The sequence below is a fragment of the Manis javanica genome, chromosome 11 (assembly GCF_040802235.1).
Source record: "Manis javanica isolate MJ-LG chromosome 11, MJ_LKY, whole genome shotgun sequence".
NCBI classification, from domain to species: domain Eukaryota; kingdom Metazoa; phylum Chordata; class Mammalia; order Pholidota; family Manidae; genus Manis; species Manis javanica.
In genome coordinates this window covers 97,449,363-97,467,814 of record NC_133166.1, presented here as the reverse complement: position 1 = coordinate 97,467,814, position 18,452 = coordinate 97,449,363, and the positions used below count along the sequence as shown (strand labels likewise).

At 50.9% G+C, this 18,452-nt stretch overlaps 1 protein-coding gene across 3 annotated transcripts in view; it reads left to right on the top strand.

The window, feature by feature from the left end:
* BATF3 (basic leucine zipper ATF-like transcription factor 3) overlaps window positions 1–15,875 on the top strand; it is a 132,457-nt gene extending 116,582 nt beyond the window's left edge. The window contains exons 1-3 of one of the 3 annotated variants that reach the window (XM_037015139.2): window positions 4,576–4,798; window positions 6,496–6,600; window positions 14,844–15,872. In XM_037015139.2, coding sequence (XP_036871034.2) covers window positions 4,721–4,798; window positions 6,496–6,600; window positions 14,844–15,029 — 369 coding nt within the window. In that variant the 5' untranslated portion in view covers window positions 4,576–4,720 and the 3' untranslated portion in view covers window positions 15,030–15,872. Of the gene's footprint in view, window positions 1–4,575; window positions 4,799–6,495; window positions 6,601–14,399; window positions 14,637–14,843 lie in introns of those variants that run through there. The other 2 variants (XM_073216973.1, XM_073216972.1) reach the window with 2 other exon arrangements.
* The last annotated feature ends 2,577 nt before the right edge of the window (window positions 15,876–18,452 follow it).

Below are 18,452 nucleotides of genomic sequence, written 5' to 3'. Positions count from 1 at the left end.
GTCAATATATCAGATGAGAGCAACAAGACTTGTAAACGTTTCTGCGTTGTGTTTGTAAGATCCAGTCTATCTCATTATTGCATCATTAGACAACACAAGAGCCTGTTCTTTGCTTCCTTTTGACATTTATCTTTTAATCAAAATGAATTATTGCTTCCAGTATAATCTGAAAGTTTTTACAATTTGCTTAATGATGTCAGAAAATTTTCCACTGACTAAATTGCTTATCTTTATCTCTTTTTACATTTCATTAACTTTATATTTTTCTTGCAGTTCTTTAATTACATAAATAAATTTGCACATCACAAAGTGTTGTTCATATATGAACATATTGGGAATCTGTATTTTCCAACTTTTATTGAAAATGCTCCAGATCATATTTCCAAATAGCAGTTACAATGTTGTATTCAAGCCTTATCAAACATGCCACTTTCATTAACAAGGTAAAAACCACTCCCTTTATGGTAATTTATAACTGTATAAGCTGTATTGTTCCTTTTATTCCTGGCAGGAGAGAATTCTGTTTTGACTGGACATAAAGAAGAACTGGATCTTCTGTTTACAGTTTTACATGTGTGATAATCTGAGGAATTTTCAGAGAATAGCTTCTGGGGCCATACATTTCAACCTGCTTTCTCCTCCACCATCCACATGGTGCCAGGCAGTGTAGGAATGTTTGCTTCTCGCACAACATACCTCGAGTTCGCACGAGGGGCAGAAGGAATACTCCTGAAAGCTGGGCAGTTAGCAACAGGATGACTGTGCACAGAATGTGTAGATTATGTATGTGGCGAACCACATGCAGAAATCCCAATACAGAAATACATCTCTGATTAAAGCTTTCCTTGTGAGGTCCCCGAAATGCCCACAGCCACTTCACCACCACCAGACATGAAGGGGCCAAGGGGAGGTTTAGATGAAAAGAGACCATTTTACCCATTTGTGGCTAAAAATCCCACACGTGCAAATTTTATCACAACCTGTCAACATGTGAAAGCATTGCTAAGGCCCCTTCTGGGACTTGAAGGTGGTCTGGTCCATGCAAGTGAGGAGCTTTAAAGCCCACACTCATTGACTTCCTGGTGCATTTGCCTCAGCTTCCCTCACTCTCAACATCTCCAAGCCCTCATCCCTATTCTCCTGGACGATTGCCAACACATTGTGTTTCTCTTGCCCATTTCAGTCTTCTTAACATAGTGCCCAAAAAGACCCTGTTGGAACCTGAGCCAAGATCACGTTGCACCTCTGCTCAGAGGCCCCCAACGATTTCCCATCTCACTAGGAGGGAAAACCAACAGTCCAGATGGCTTCCGCACGACCTGGCCCTTTGTCTTCTCACCTCACTTCTTGACATCTAGCCCCTTCTCACTCCACTCCAGCCCCCTACAGTTTCTGGAATGTCCAGGCATGCTCCCAGAGGCCTCTCGCCTTGCTGTTCCCTGGACCTCTCCCCCCAGATTCTGAGGTGACTTCAGGGAAACCTGGCGTGACCTTTCCTCACCACTCCGTTTCTCATCCCTGCTTTTTATTTCTCCACAGAACATATCACCATCTAAACACCACGTTTTGTTAATTGTCTCCCTCCTCTAGCAGGTGAACTCTGTGAGGTGTAGATCTTTGTATTGTCCATGGCTGTATCCCAGTGCCAGAACAGCGCTGGACACAATGACAGATTTCTGGTAAACACAGAAGTCTCTGTCTTAAACTCTCCTTTCTTTGTCCCCACCAGAAGCCTGCAGGACCACCTTCTGAGAAAGAGCAGTGAAAATAGAGTTACTGGAAAGGCAGGTTCCCTAAAAGAGAAGAGCAAAGGTGAAATAGTGACAGGGTTTTCTAGCATTTCAGCAATTTGTTTTTATAAAGAACTGCCTTCTTGTGAAGTGAATCACCAGAGGATTTGATCACTGAGCTATAAACCTCCTTCCCTTGTCCCCAGAGATGTAATCCAGGGTCAGTGTGGTAATAACAGGAAACTGCCCAAATCATGTAACAAAATTTCTCTTTCCAGTTCAAAGGGGGGAAAATACAAATTAAAACAAAAGACAGAAGAAGAAAAGGATACATTTGGAATGTTTTGCTATTTTTCTCATTTTCATTTTTTTCTTCTTCTGACAATAAAATGAACCAGAAAATATTACAGAAAAGCAAGAAAATAGGCTGTATTAGAGCGGCCCATTTGGTCAGAGAGGTGTTAGCAATCTGGTGTGACAAATGAGCTTAGTGGCAAGGAAGGAAGGTCATATCATTTGTAGATATAAAATGTTTTAAGATGTTAACATAATAAAACATTTTTCAAAAAAGCATAAAAGATGAAGTGATTATTTGTAGTCCCATTACCATGACAGTAAAGTTAAGATTTTGGTGTATTCTCTTCCAATTTTTTCTCATATGCACATACTTTTGCATTGTGGGAAAAAATGCACAAAATAAAATGTACCTTCTTAACCATTTTTAAATGTGCAGTACAGAAGTGTTATGCATCCATTTTTATATGCATGTTGTACTTTTGATAACCTGATTTTTTTTCTCACTTTCCCTCATATCAAAAAAAAAATCTTTCATGGAGAAAAGTTGTCTGGATGCTTGTAGTTTTAAAGATGTATAATATTCTATCCCATGGCCCTAATATATTTTATTTAGCCATTTGCCCATAATTAGACATTATACTGTTTGTAATTCTTCAAAAATATTGTGAACTCTTATGAATATAGTATTTTTCTCTATAATATTTTCAATGATCTTCCTGGGATGATTTTCTAAAAGTTTTCTAGGGAAACTAAGACAAAAGTGATGATTTGTCAAAAATTCATCAAGCTGCATGTTAAGATCTGTACATTTTATTGTATGTACCTCAATATAAAAGATAATTATATTAGTAAGTAATGACTTGCATGGCTCTAAAAAATTACAATTGCTTTCCAGTAAGTTTGTATCAATTTACAAGAACACCAGTGAAATATGAGAGTACCAATTTTCACCAGCATTTGATACAACTAATTTAATATTTTTAAAGGTTTCTTATTTTAATATGTACTTTTCCTTTCTCTGTTTTCCTAAAGTATTCCCTTCGTTGGGAAGCAACAGTTCATGTCACTCACGCAGTTTACTTTCAGGAGGTTGTCTCAATATTTTTCTTAACGTCTTTTCATGGACTGTGTCTTAGAGATTTTAACCCTTTGTCATATTTACTGTGATTATTTCCCCCCATCTCTTTGCAGAGGTAGCTTCGCGGGGCAGCTCCTGTGGGGACATCGTCTGTCCTCCGGCTGCCTTGCATCTCCGCCCTCCGGAGGCTCAGGGCGGCCGAGCCCCCGCCTCCCCCCACAGGACTCTCGCCTTGCCCTCCTGCCTCTGGCCAGGCAGCCAGATCCCGCCTAACGAGTCTCAAAGCTTTTGCAAGGGTCTTATATCCTGGCCGAGAGCCACGTGCACCAGCCTGGGAGTCAGAGGTGCCCGCCCCCTTTCCCGCTGCTGCCCGCGAGCCCGAACACCAGCAACCACACTCAGAAGGCACGTCTGACCTCCTGGTCCTGGTTGCCACCCGCCCACCCAGGTTCGCGGTTATCTTTCTTTCCCGGTGCTCACAAGTACGCAGACCACGAACCCTTAACAGCTCGTTTTGGGCGGGTTCTTGCTGGAACCAGGTACAATGCTGCTGGACTTTGCATTTCTTAACTGGCAGGCAGGTGGAGGGGACGCGCGGACCCCTACTCCGTCCCCAGTTTGGCAGGAAGCCGCGCAAACGAGAACCACTGCTACTTTGATCTTGAAAAAGATAAAGGGTCTGAGGTCCAGATTCCTGAACCTGTCGGTGGTGACGTCCATCGGGGAGATTCTCCGGGAAGCCCCGGCACTGTTCACTCCAGGACAGCGTCCTCCCCGCGCCCCACCGAGGGAATTCACCCTCGGGCCGCCCCGCCTCGCTAGCTGCCGAAGCCCGGCGGGACCGCCAGGAGGCCAAGTGCTCCCGGCGCCAAGGCCCCAGGGCGCCCGCGGCTCTCAGGGGGCGCAGCGGGACTCGGCAGAGTCAGCTGTCCCCTCCCTGGGCCTGGCCTCCGGGCGGGGAAGCCCAGGGCCGCGGAAGGAGTGAGTGGCGCCGCGATGACCGGTCGCGGCTTAGAAAGTCCCCCGACGCTGTGTCCCCTGCGCTGGAGGCAGGTGGGGCCGAGCCGCAGGCAGATGCACTGCCGGGACCGGGAAAAACCCACCAACCCAAACCACCCACTTGTGTTTCTCACCCCGAGTTCCCCGAGGGCGGCCGAAAGGACCCCAAAGGCTGCGCGGCGCCTCCCTGACCCCCACCCGTCCCAGCGTCTCCTCCGGTGGGGGGGCTTCGCCTTCCCTCCCGGGTTTCGGAGGGGCCACGTGACTTCCACGAAGCCCGGGGCCCCAGCGGAAAGGCGCGGCAGGGGTGGGATTTGGGACCCCGAGGTGCGGCGGGAGGGCGGGGAGAGGAGGAAATGAGGCGGGGGTGGGAGTCGCAGGGGGCGGGCAGACCCGCGGCGGGAGGGACGGCGGGCTGGGGCCGCGGGTGGGGGAGCCCGGCGACGCGGCGGCCGCGGGGGCCGGGCGAGAGGGAAGCCGGAGGGCGCGGGCCGGGGGGCCGGCAGGTGCGGGGCGCGAGGATGCCGGCGGCGGGGCAGAGCCGGTAGGCAGCGCCCGGCGTGCAGGGCCGAGCTGCACGCGCGGCGGCGCGGGCTGGGCCGGAGGAGCGCCCGGCATGTCGCAAGGGCTCCCGGCCGCCGGCGGCGTCCTGCAGAGGAGTGTCACGGCGCCCGGGAACCAGCCGCAGCCGCAGGTAGTCAGCCGGGGCTTAGGGAGCACCGCGCAGGATCGGGGCCCCGCGGGCGCGAAGGGGGGTGCTGGGGCTCCAGGGTGGTGGCCGCTGCGTGCGGGGTGGGGGCGCTGCGGGAGCCAGAGACGAGGGCAGCGCGGCCGGGGGGCCGGGCGTGCGCCTGTGCCCGGCCGCCCGCAGCGCACGCACAGAGCCCGCGCCGTCCCGGAGGGTGACCCGGTCCCTGCGCCGGGGGAGGAGGAGAGACGGGAGGGCGCGGACGCTGGCGGGGACAGGCACCGTTCACGCGCCCCAGCACGTGGCGTCCACGCTGCCGCGGGTGTTGCCATCCTAGCGCCGCCTCCTGTCGCCACCCTACAGCCGGCGCGCGTAGCCCTTCCCCGGCTGTCCGAGTGGCACGAGGAGGGAAAATTCAGCCCGATGAGGCAGGCACTGCCGACGTCTACCCAGCTCCCGCTGCCGCCAGAATGGGGAACTCGGTACCGAACAGCCTAGGCGTGCGGGTCGGGGGCGCGCAGTGGGTGGACTCCGCCCCCAGGCCCTGTGGGAACCCTGCGGCCCGCATCCTGTCCTCCGCACTGCCTCTGCAATATTTACAACTGCGGGCATAGGAAACTAATACTAGGTGGCCCCCAGGGATGACCTCCAAGGGCTGCCCACGCAGCTGCTTTAGGACAGAGCCTTTCTCCTTGCTTAGCCTTATAATCCTGCATATGCTGAAAATTCTTTACCTGCTGTAATTTGAGGAGATGCTTTCTGCCTGTTATTTGGAATATAAAACTGGATAAAATAACAGAAAATATCTATTTTATGTTATCAATATTTACTTCCATTAATATTAGCAATTAGCAGTTTTCTTGTGTCCAGCTTGTGTCCCGCTAACCTCTTGGCTTTTAAACTCTTTAAAGGTGGTATCCTCTCCCGCATCCCCATCCTCTCACAGGGTTCTGGAAAGCAAATGCCACCCTACTTCTCCATGTTTTCTATAACTGAAGAGGTTTTACCATGGTAGGTGCATTTTTCTGCCTGCTTGTTTTGGGAATAACTCTTGAAGGATTTGAGTAGGTTTACTTAAATCTTATAGATTGTTAAGAACTTTCAAGACACATCATAAATTTGCTTTCTGATTTGCACTGACCTGTGGAAAAAAATACCAATCAAACGTCATTCAAAGGAGCAGGTTGTCTGGTGTTCAAGGTCATTGGGTGTGTTGATGGGTCTATGTGGTTATAAGTGTAATCGTGATTTGCACGTAGGATCAAAAGTACCTATTTGTGGTGGTGTAAGGCCTGGCACACAGCCAGAGAGCAGATGGCACCTGCCTTTTCCACTCTGGTAAAAACACTGACACCACAACGCTTCCAGGCACACGCCCTGTGGGGTAGAGGTTTATGAACGTTGGGTTGGAGTCCAACAGACCTGAGTTCCACTTCCCATTCACGCAGTACTAGCTGTAGTACCTGGAGCCAGTTCCTTACCTCTCTGAGTTTCTTATTCCTCATCTTTTAAATGGTGGTCACACCACACATTTCTCATGGTGGTCGCAGGGCTCAACAGCCAAGCTCAGCCGTTGCACATGGTGAGCGCTCCTGTTACTCCGCGGGTGTTACAGCAAACACCACTGGGACTGCAGGTGACGTGGTGGAGTTCCATGAGCTGTGCTGAGTGAAGAGTGACCCTAAGCAAACATTTTCCCCCAGAGCCCTGAGGATGATGACAGGAAGGTCCGAAGGAGAGAAAAAAACCGAGTTGCTGCTCAGAGAAGTCGGAAGAAGCAGACGCAGAAGGCTGACAAACTCCACGAGGTGAGACTGTCGTGAGGGCAGAGCCACGTGAGGCCACAGAGAGGAACTGTCCTCCGCTCTTGAGCTATGGCGGTGGCCGTGAGGTCACGTCCTGTCATCACCAGTTTGGCACATGCACGTCTAATTCCACCGTGCCCCTCCAGCCTGGTGTTCTGATTCTGCACTAACGCAATTTGTCCCTCATCTACTGATCGCCTCTTACACTTAAGCTTCTTTCATTACAGATACAGTAAAATGAAACCTCCTCTTGATCTTGATTCCTTTCCAAGCCACTGTCCCATTTCTTTTCTTTCCTCTGTCATTTCCCAGCTCCTTAAACAAGAGACCTGCTTTCTCCCATGTCCTATAGTCCAGGCGCAGTTCCCACTGATTCCCCATCCTCTCTGATACTGCTTCTGCTTCTCCCCGTGACCCAGCACACAGACACACAGACACACACATGCACACTTCCTATAGAAGTGGCACCCCAAGGTCACTAGTTCACTAGAGCCCTGGCATTGCCCCGAAAGGGGCCTCCTTCTAGCCTCATCACACTTGACCTTGCTAGAACATGTGACACTATTGACCCTCCCCTTTTTGTCACCGTTCAAATTCTGTAGCTTCTATAAGACCACATTTCCTGCTTCTCCAGACCTTCTTAACCACTTTTTTTCTCAGTTTGTTAGCTTTTCAACCTCTATTCTCTTAAACGATGTGCTGACCAGGCTTTCAGACTCCATTTATTTCTTCTCACCCTGGAAGATTTAATTTACTAATCTGTCCTCCCAATATCAGCTCCCAACATTGAATACTCCAGGCAAGACCTCTGTCCTGGGCCCTAGGCTCCATGCCTCCAGTGTCTGCCTGGTGTCTCCAAATAGTCCTCTGCCGGCTCCTGGGAGGCAGTGTAATTGTAACTGAGTGTCTGGTTGTAGTCAAATTGTAGCTAATGGAGCTAACCATCCTTCACGTTGCCCAAATCAGGAACCTGGATTTATCCTAAATTCTTCTGTTTTCCTTAACTCTGATGCATAATCCCACAGAAGCTCACAGCCAGGACATGGAAACTGCTTTCTATCAGGAGCTGGCCTCAAAGACATCCAAGGGTCTGTCCAAGGAATTGGTGACAGACCCAACCCACTTTTGCACAGGGTCAGTGTGAATAATTAGAATTTTAGTTTAGCGCTTCTGTGCCATGCTTTCTCCTCATAGCTTGTTATCATCAGGGCCATTTCTTATCATGACAGGATAAAGGCAGTGACAGTATTGAAGACACTGAGGTGTTATGAGGGGAATGAGATCTCAGAAAACCCTATAACAATGAAAGAGAACAGATTGCGAGTGCACATATGCCAGGGAGAGGTGACCCACTGATACAACTTCATAGCACACATTATAAATGTCAGATTCTTTCCTGGAAGTAGGAAGGCTGGACCCTGGAAAGAGACTAGAGTCTTCAGACTAGGATCGGAGAGGGTCCTTCTCGTGGGCCTTCTCTTCTGTCAAGTTTCCATAGAAGAATGGGTACGCCCGTTGCCTCCTTTCTTCCCTCCCTCTTGCTCCTGAAGCAATCCTGCTTCCAACTTCTTGCTCCTGAATAACCCCCAGAGGGGACTTGTGGCTCACAGTTAGTGTGCGGCCCTGTAGTCAGACTACATGTGCTATCTGGACAGCCAGGACCCTTCTCTGGGAGAAGCTTCTGGTCCAGGCCCAGTGCATTAATATAAAAAACATTAAAGGATACTCTGGTTGTAAGTCCTGAGTGATTAGTGTGTAGAGGTGACTAAATGACTTTGACAAGATCTTTCATGGAGCGAGGTTGAAAAGATTCATTCCATAAATATTTGTTAAGCAGTACTACGGGCAAGGCATTGCCACTGGTCACCAAGAGAAGAGCAAGATGTCAGTCTTCTCCTTGGGAAGTACAGCAGTTCCCAAGGACAGTATATATTTTCCTTTGGCTGTTGTAACAAATGACAAATTTGGTGGCTTAAACAATGCAAATTTATTATCTTAAAGTTTTGGAAGTCAGATCTCACAGGGCTAAAATGAAGGTGTTGACAGGGCTACCTTCCTTCTGGAACCTCTGGAGAAGAATCCATTTCCCTCCCTTTCCTGGCTTCCGTGTTCCTTGGCTGAGGTCCCCTCCATCTTCAAAGGCAGCAGTGGCTAGTTGTCCTCAGTACTTTGACTCCGTTTCTGCTGTCACGTCTCCTTGTCTGACTCCTGACCCCTTACTTCACTTATAAGAACCCTGGTGATTATATTGGGTCCACCTGCATGATCCAGAGTCATCTCCCCATTTTAAGATTCTTAATCCCATATGCAAAGTCCCTCTTGCCATGTAAGGTAATGTAGTCACAGGTTCCAGAGATTGGATTTTTGGGGGGTTGTTACTCTGCCTACTGCAGAAGGGAACATAAATCCTTTCCTACAGTGTCAAAACAGAGAGTCTCAGTATCTGTTACTGTTGGATTTGAAACCAAAAGAACCAGCTGCCTGGAGACTTAGGGGTGTGACTCCACATCCACTCCTGCCCTTGGGCTCCCAGGGCACATCGTGGATGGGGAAAGGGAGCTGGACACAATGCATGGTGGGGGGACCTTTCCGTAGGGTTCTTTGCCTGTCCTGCTGTCCATAACGGTACCACATGACCACTTATGCCAGGTGCCCTTTCCAGAAATGGGGCTGATTGATGTGAAACCCAGCCCTCCGTGGAAGAACACTCCCTCCTCCTCTCTCCGTGGAGCTAGAAAAATGGATCAGGATTACAAACCACTGGCACATCACCTCAGCAAGGCCAGTTTGTTGAGAAACACTGGGGCAGGGAGGCCAGGACAGTGGCTCCATTCATATATAGACGCCAAAGCCCACACCTTTACCAGCACCAGCTACGCACAGGAGGGTGTGAGGGAGCAGCTGGTTGGCTCAGGAAAGTGGAAATACATCCCAGTCCTGCTGTAGAAGAGCAGCGTCACCTCTGGGCCGAAGATCCCTCCCCTGATAATTCCTCATTGTCTCTCATGAGAGCTGCATCACTGTGGGGACTCGTGCTTGGCATGACCAAAGTTTAGTGACCATAGTAAGAAAAAAGAGCATTTTTTAAACTCTGAAAAAATCTCCATATTGAGGATGGGTGTCTGGCTGAAGAACATGGTGGAGCATAACCTCACTGTGCTCCAGAGAGTTGAGGGCTGAGCACTAGCGCACAGCTCCGGCTGTCCCGGGGCTCCCGGGGCACATCAAGGGTGGGGAACGCAAGAGCTTGACAGTGCGTGGAAACCTCCTCACACCTGCAATGAGGCCAGCTGGCTGGGAGACGTCGAGGGGCACAGAGCACAGCCGGCTGTTAGCCATGGCTGCCAGCTGCTCCCTGAGGTGGTCAAAAGGCCTTTACCCATTCATTCCTCCATCCCCTACTGTGGGGTAGCATTGCTAAATATCTCAAAGTCACTCCATCTTTCTTTGTCTTTCTTGACTACCGTAAAGGGGAATATTCAGAGAAGGGCTGGTTTAAAATCGCCACCCTTCCCTCCTGCCTGCCCCATTCACCCGCTCCAGCTATTCTGGAGCCGTTTTTCAAGTCCAACACCCTGAAAACCTCCTCCAGGCCAGCCTCCCACGTCTCTCAGCCGCCTCCCTCCCCTCCCAGCACTGTCTCTGTCTGCAGAGTGGGAGGACTGTGCATCAAAGCAGGCCCTCCTTGGAGGGCAGGAGCGGGGAGCAGGGCAGGCCGAGCCAGAGAGGGCCCCGGGCCACTGTTCAGCCTGCTTCCCCTCAGGGTGGTGGTTCCTGGAAGCTGGACTGCAGCGATGAGAAGCAGTTCCTTTGGTGTATCTGTGCTCCTCCGTGTTGAGGGTGGCTTCTCAAATCATCCCCTCGAGGCGCTTACACCTCTCACGGGGATTTTGTCCCCTGCTCATCTCTCAACATTAGGCACACGTCTGAGTCCACCGCATTCACAAACAGGCATCCGAGTGACCAGTCCGGCTCCCTGGTACATGTCTGTAAGACTTCTCTCAGAAGTGGGTCAGACTGGTTCAAGCCAGGCACCCAGAGGTGTAAAACCGAGAATGAATTCTGAGTCACAGAAGGAAGGCAGCGATGCCATGTCAGGAGCCCCACATGCCACAGACTGACACATTTCTTGGGCAATATGGTTGTGGTATGTGTTGCCATAGTTTCGTATCTCAAAGTCACTCCATCTTTCTTTGTCTTTCTTGGCTACCATGAAGGGCGATACTCAGAGCGAGGCTGGTCTAAAATCGCCGCCTTTCCCCCCTGCCTGCCTCATTCACCCACTCCAGCCATTCTGGAGCCTCCTCGACTCCAGCACCCTGAGAACCTCCTCCAGGCCCGGCCTCCCACGTCTCTCAGCCGCCTCCCTCCCCTCCCATGTTCTGCAAGAATGCTCCATGTCAGTCCCCACTTGGTTTAGAAACCTGTGATGACACTGACTTGTACAGTCTTTGCTGGTGACATAATTTTTCTGCTGGGAAGTATGTCAGCTTAAGGCTTGGGAACAGACTTATTGTAAAATTCTGAGCTTTCACAGGCCCCTTGCTGCTGGTAACCACCATGGGGAAATTTGGGCCCAGGCCTTGCCAAGCAGAGGCGGCCTTGCCGTCATTGCATGAGAGTGGCAGTTGATCTTGAAATCATAGATCAGGTTCCACATCCAGACTTGACCTTGGACAAGTCAGTGTACCTCTCAGTTTTTCTCGCTTGTGAGATGGGGTCTGTGTGTGGCTGTGTCCTCCTGGCGCCCTCTTCCCCTCCCTCATTTCCCTCCAGCCTTAGTTTCATCCCTAGTCCCTGGTACCCACGTTCACTTCTTGACCAGTCTTTGATCCTCTCTTCTGCCTCAGACGCATCCTGGACCCTGGATACCCCCAGAAAGCTCCTCATTCCCCAGGCTGCCTCTCTGAGGCTCCCAGACCAGGGCTTCTCAGCTTCAGCACTATGACATTTGGGGGCGGCTAACTCCTCGTGGGGGCTGTCCTGTCCACCATACACAGGACATTAAGCAGCATCCATGGCCTTGACCCCTAGATGCAGTAACACCCCTTCCCCAGCTGTGACAAGCAAGTTGTCTCCAGACACTCCAGATGTCCCCTGGGGGCTGCCAAAATTGCCCCCGTTGAGAGCCACTGCCCTAGACAGCTGAATTTCTGAGGCAGAATTGGGATGTACGGTAGTTTTCACCACCTCTCATTCGGGGTCTCTGCATTGTGAATGTAGCCTGGCAAATACCCAGGGAGGTCACACAGTGACCTTGAACCCTCCTGGGGCAATAGATTCGAAACCCTGCAAGATTTGAGCCAAACTGATACTCACTCTGCAAATAACAAAGGACCTCACGCTCCTCGCTTATTTTTCAAGTGTGTGAAATCTGGCCTCATCTTCCCCCTCTGGTTCCCACTCACTGTCCTCCCACCCCGTCCCCATCACCTCCCAGTGCCTTCCTTCCCTTGTTGGTGGTGACCTGGTCTCACCTGAAGAAGATTTCGACTTTTTCTCTCCTTCTCATTTCTTCAGTCTGATGAAAGTCCCCCAGCAGGCTTGTGAGTAAGACCTAAATCCCAGACGAGGAAGTCCCCCTGAAGAAAGCTCTCTGGGGCCTGCTTGGCAGCCCATGCGGCAGCTCTGACACCTTTCTGAGCTGGGGCTTGGGAGCAGCCGTGGGGGGGACTGCAGGAGGGCTCTAGGCAGCATGGCCCACGTGGCTTCCAGAGATAAAGTTCAGAGGCTCAGAGCATCTTGCCACAAAATTCAGTAAATGTAGAAAGGTGGTTTGGAATATTCTGCCGCAGGAAGAGGCTTTGCTATGCTTCTTTGGTATCTCGTTAGAATGGAACCATTCAAATCTCTTCTCCATTTTACTTGAAGGTGAAGAGCATTTCCAGTTGCAGAATGAAGTGTGCGTGTGTGTCCCACAGAGCTCTAGCCTGTCACCCCTCCGATGCAGGCAGCCCTCCCAAGAGAGGCTTAGGCCTCTATCCCATCCTCCTGGACTGACTCTCCCCTTGCTCATGGAAGGCTTGTTGCTGTTTTGGGAGACCGGATTCTGACTCCAGGACTAGAGTGTGTCAGAGGCCAGAGGAGAGCCTATGGAGTTGGGAGGGCTGCAGGCAGAGCAGGCCAGTACGTTAGTGAAGAAGCCAAAGTGACCCAGGACAGCCCGTGGGGAGAAGGGTGAGGCCTGCTGCCTTGGAGAATATTCCAGACCATGCTGACAGCCTGCCAGGCAAGAGGCAGAGGAATGGCTCTGATGGCTTCTGCATGCAGCCTCTCAGGGTCCCTTGTTCTGAGAGGGAGGAAGGTGCCTATGGTGGGGGGGCGGGAAGAAGAGGGTAAGAGGAGACAGAGGACTAGGTCTGACCATCACTGAGCACTTAGATGCTGGCACTGTGGTCCGACAGGCTGGGTGGAGGTACCAGAGGGGCCCCTAGGAGCTAGACATCTGATCTTTAGGGGGAGACTCTACTTAATATAAGTAAGATAGAATATGATACAAAACTGAACAGAACACACAGTGACAGATGTGTGAGGGGCCGAGAGTGGGGAAGCCTTTGCCGAGGTTGTGGGCTTGAGCTGGGCCCACCCGGAAAAGAAGGAAAGCCTTCCAGTTGGGAAGAACAGCATGTGCCTTCAGGGTGCTTAAGATCAGACCTTTTTAGTGACATTTCTTAACAATTACTAGTAAGAGAAGAGATGTGATGGATAATAAGATTGGGTCACCAGCTCAGGAAACGTATGGCATGTATGGTACAACAGAGCCATGGTTCAAAATAGAAACGATGGAAAAATGTTTCAGCAAGATTTAAATAAGATCATCAGCATTGAGAAGGTCTCTACTGGCATGCCACAGGGCTCTGCAATTGGCTGAGTATCACAGAACTTAATAATGACTTGAATGAAGAAAAGGAAGACCTGCTGATCTAGTTAGTGGAGAGCATATAGCTGCGTGCTATCACTAATCTGTGAGCTGATGCAACCACGATTCAAAAAGATTTTGCTAAGCTGGAAGATGCCGGAACAAACAGGGTGAAATTCATTAGAAGCGAATATAAGGACCACCCTTAAGCTTCAAAACATCAGCCAGCATCCAAGTCTGGACAACGAAGCAGCAGGTGCAGGTGAAGCTTGTACTTCTTTGCAAACTCAGAGAGAATCCCCAGAGCAAGGTGGTTGTGGGCTTGAGTCCAGCCCAGAGTAGGCCTCACCCATTCATCTGCCCTCTGCATGGTCAGGCCATCCCCAGAAAAATGCACACTTTTTCAGAGATCCTGGCAAATTGGAATGTTTATTAGGGACAACCTCAAGGAGGGCAGAGGGACTAGAAGTCCTACAACTCATGGAACTCAGAGGACCTGAGATAATTGAGCTCAGAGAACACCCAAGGGGAAGTGGTATGCGGCTGTCTCTTAACATTTTAAGAACTGTGATGTTGAAAAAGTATTGAATTTACTCTGTGTGGTTCCATAATGTGGAACCAAGCCAAATAGGTAGATCTGGAGAGAGAGATTTGGGGTTAGTACAAAGTGGAGCTCTCCAGAGCAGCTCAGAAATGGCAAAGACAGTCCTTCAAAGAAAACAGTTCCCAGAACAAGTTGGATGTCCAAGCTTGAATTAGGTATGGAAGGTTTCTACATTATTTGTGTTGGGATAGGGGGTCTCTGTGATCCCCTCCAGTTCTAAGCCTCCATAAACTCTGATACAGTGAAACTTTTTAACAGTTGAGTGTTGCAACAAAGCCAGGGCAAGGGGTATTTTAATTCACTCACACATTCAATCAACAAACATTTGCTATGTTCCAGGCCCTGTTCCGGGTGTGGGGACCTGCAGTGACCTCAACAGACACCTTCAGAAAGCAGATCAGCAGTGGGGAGGCTTACCACAGGGTCGTGAGGGAACATTTCAGAATAATGGAAACATTCTGCCTTGGTCAACATAGTTGTTTACCTTTGTCAAAACTCATTGAATTACATGCTTAAAATAGGTGTATTTTATTTTATATAAATTATACGTCAATAAAGTTGGCTCAAGAAACAAAGCCCTACCCTGGTGAACCTTTTCATCCTGGTAGGAGGAGAGAGACACTAAGCAAATGAACAAATGTGAGTGGTGGAGGGGGCCACGGTTAATGAGAGAGCTTTGGTGGGAAGGAGGGGAGCACCGTGGCTTGGGTCAGACCTGCCAGGGGGTCCGCAGAAGGGAAGGTGGTTTCAGAAGCAACTGTGCCCATTCTCTGTGTTCCCCAGGAATATGAATGCCTGGAGCAAGAAAACACAGTGCTCCGGAGAGAGATTGGGAAGCTGACGGAGGAGCTGAAGCACCTGAGTGAGGCCCTCAAGGAGCACGAGAAGATGTGCCCGCTGCTGCTGTGCCCTGTGAACTTTGTGCCCGTGCCACGGCCCGATGCCATGGCCAGCTGTCTGCCCCGATGAAGCCCCAGGATCGCCCTCCTCACTGAGTCAGGAGCCCTGGTCTTCCTCAGCCCTGGGAGGAGGTTCTCTCCGCGCCTGTGTACAGGGGGACTTGTGGCCAGGCCACCTCCCCAGAGCCCCAGGCTGTGTCCCCAGCACCTGACTCAGGACCTTGAGGAGACCCAGGCAGGGAGGCCACCTCAGGAGCACTTCGCACACTTCGGCAGCTAGTAGGTTCCATGTTATGCAGAATAATTTCCTCTAGAATTTGGGTAATAAAAGTGGTTATCCTAGCTCCTTTCAACAAGTTCTTGGAATTTAGAGACACAAAGTGTCTCCTCTTCCTAAAGAGGCCACCTTTCATCTCCTCGGGTTGTCCGGTGGCTCCTGGTCGTGGTTCTCCCTCCGGTCCTCTCTCCCACGGCCACGTCTATGTCGGAGGAGGCCCTTTGGGGCTGCAGAGCAAAGGCCAGTGGCACTCCCCTGCCGTCCCAACTCTGTCCCAAACGGGCGTGCTGCGTGTGACTCACATGGGTATTATGTTTGCATAGCCCTCTATCTTGGTCAGCTCTCCTGCCCAAGCCTGGCTGTCATGGAAAGTTTTCTGTTCCAGGCTGGTTTTCCCAACTGCTCTGTACACTCCTGGGCCCCCTCCCCCTTTTGTAAAGAGGCCGAGGCTTGGGGACAAGTTTATTTTATATTAGTCTGAACCGCAGTTGGATGGGGGAAATCTGTGCCCTTCAAAATAAACAAATATTTGGGTAGAAGACGAGAGTAATTTCCTTTCAAAAGTTCCATCCGACTCTATTCTTTCAGGGAAAGCAGAACCACGCCAAGGTGAAGTGGCCTCGGTGAGAAAAGCCGAAGGGGAGTGCTCTCCCCACCTCCCTCCAATTCTTTTTCCCTGGAACAAGGGAGTTGTGGAGGGTGGAGCCATTCATCATAAAGGGAATAAAAAATGGGAACAGAAAGGAAAGTGCTTTGTTGTAACTGTAGATGGTTCAAAAAGAAGAAAGAAAGAAAAATGGAATGTAGCCCCACCCAGGGGTGATGGACTTGCTGACAGGTCATGTTCATATTGGCTGCTCCCCACCCGCCTCCTCTCTCTTAGGAGGAGGCTCCCCCTGCCTATGCGAGGTTGCCTGGTCTCCTCTAACACACAGCTGCAGGCTGCAGGGTTTCCCTTGTCAGAGGCCCGGCAGTCGCTCTTACAGAGCAGAGCGGATGCCTCTTGGCAGAACCTGGCCCAAGCTTCCCGAGTGCTGTTTCGGTCCAGGGCAACGATGCGGTTTTTCCGTGGAAGAGACTTAAAATCATCCGGCCTGATACATTCACTTTGTAAATGAAGGGCTTACAGCAGCTGGGGAAGGGATTTGCTCAAGGCCGCCTGTGGGTGAGGAGCGGCACCAGGCAGAGAGCCCCGGGGGTCTGACTCCTGGTCCAGTGGAGCTGGTGGAGTCAGGCCCGAGCCGGCCAGGAGCGGGGAGTGGGCTGGGGCCTGGGCAGGTGTTTTACATTTGGTGAGATGTTTGTTTATATTCTAAACATTCCACGTAAACTGTTCTAGCAGGATGTGGGGAGGGAGGGTATAGACACCAGACTTGCCAGGGCTGACTGGTTCCAACATGGGGTTCCAACAGCTGACCCTGTCTTCACCTCCAAATACATTATAGGCTCATTAGCATACTAAACATCATGCCCTTGGCACCATGCCTGTTCCGAGGAAGACCATCTAAGGACAAAAAGAGGGCATCACTCTCCCCATTTCCCAGAAATCCCCTCCCTGTTCCAAGAAAACCCCACCTATCCCAGTGAATATTCCACACCGTTTCAACCCCAGCCGTGAGAGACTGCAACCTGGGCCTGACAGCGCTGCTCATCTCTGGAGCATGTGGCAGTTCCTCCTGGGGTGTGCACTTTGCTTTACCAAACTACTCTTTGCTTGCACCTGCTCAACCTCGTGAATTCTTTCTCCATCAGGCCCAAGAGCCCTCTCCCCACTGAGATCTCATCTAGCACCTAGAGAGATCTCCTGGATTGGATTTTCTGACAGCGGAGTCATGCCACAAGGAGGTGTGCCAGGGCAGGACCTTCTGTCCACGCCTCACAAGGCTGGCCAGAGCTGCACATTGCTGGTAAGCAGCCCATCCATGAAGGGTGGACCCAGAGGCAGAGTCCCTGGGGCCTCTGCGGCTGTGAGAGTGAACACATCAAGCGTGTGCCTTGTACCCACAGGCATTCTGCTGCTATCCTTCAGCCTCAGCTGGTTCTATGCCCGCAGGGAATGCTGTCCACTCTGGTGGGTCTCAGCCTCATCCTGCGGGACTTCTGGTTCTCCTGGTTTGTAGACCCTCTAGCTATCTCGACTGCTCATGCGCTGTGACCCTTACTGGCACCGCTGACTCCAGGGCGTCTGTGCCTGCTGGCTCTACATAATTATTCAGGGGACCATCTCCTTCTGTTTAATTGCTCTGTGCCCCCAGGGCCTTGGAGTCCCCCAGATCCTCTGCTCTGGCTACACTAGGGAGGAAGGGCCCAGGGAAGCAGGGGAAGGGGCTAGCTATATCTTGAAGGGGATAATGCATCACTTCTGCCCGCAGCCCATGGCCGGACCTCAGTCACAGGGCCTCACCCAGCTAAAAAGAGGTCGGGAAGTGGAATTTATCCATGTGTTCAGGGAGTGGAGGAACTGGATCTGGTTAATATCTGTTAGTCAGCCGTAAGAAGATCAAGTTTTACCTCCACCACCTCACTGAAACTGCCTGTTTGGAGATCACCAGTAAGCTCTGGTTGCTAAATCTAAAGGGCATATCTCAGGTTTTATCTTCCTTTATTGCCCAACAGCCAAGACACTGACTTCTGTATTTCTTCCTCCCTACCTGCTGCTTCTCAGATTAAAGGGGCTCTTCTTGGGGCCTCAGTCTCCATCTGTCTCCACGCTGGTAACTTCCACATCTGTACCCAGAGCCCAGCAACCTCTCCTGAGAGCAGACCTGCATATCCAGCTGCCTGCCACTCATCTCTGAGAGGACACCTCCCGTGTATCCCACTCAACATGTTCACAGCTGACGTCATTTCATCTTCCCCTTCCAACATGCCTCTAAATCTGTTTTTACCTGTTTAATAAGGGGCTCTGCCCTCCACCTGGTCAGAAACCTAGGCATCACAGTTGATCCCTCTGTATTGCCAGGGTAATCCCACAAGTCCTTCAGATGTGTCTCCTATATACCCTCCAGACCCAGCCATTTTGCTCCCGTGTGCTAATCGCTTTATCTGCTATCAAGAACTTGATTCAAATGAGCTGCTGAACAGAGGGGGGGAGGGGGCTGCCTCCCTGAGCTGTGCATTCACTGAGGTTGAGCAGCCTACACTTTTGGTGTCTAAGCAGTAAATTTGGAGTCAGGGAACCCAAACTCGGGTATCACAGGGTGGTGAATCACGGTG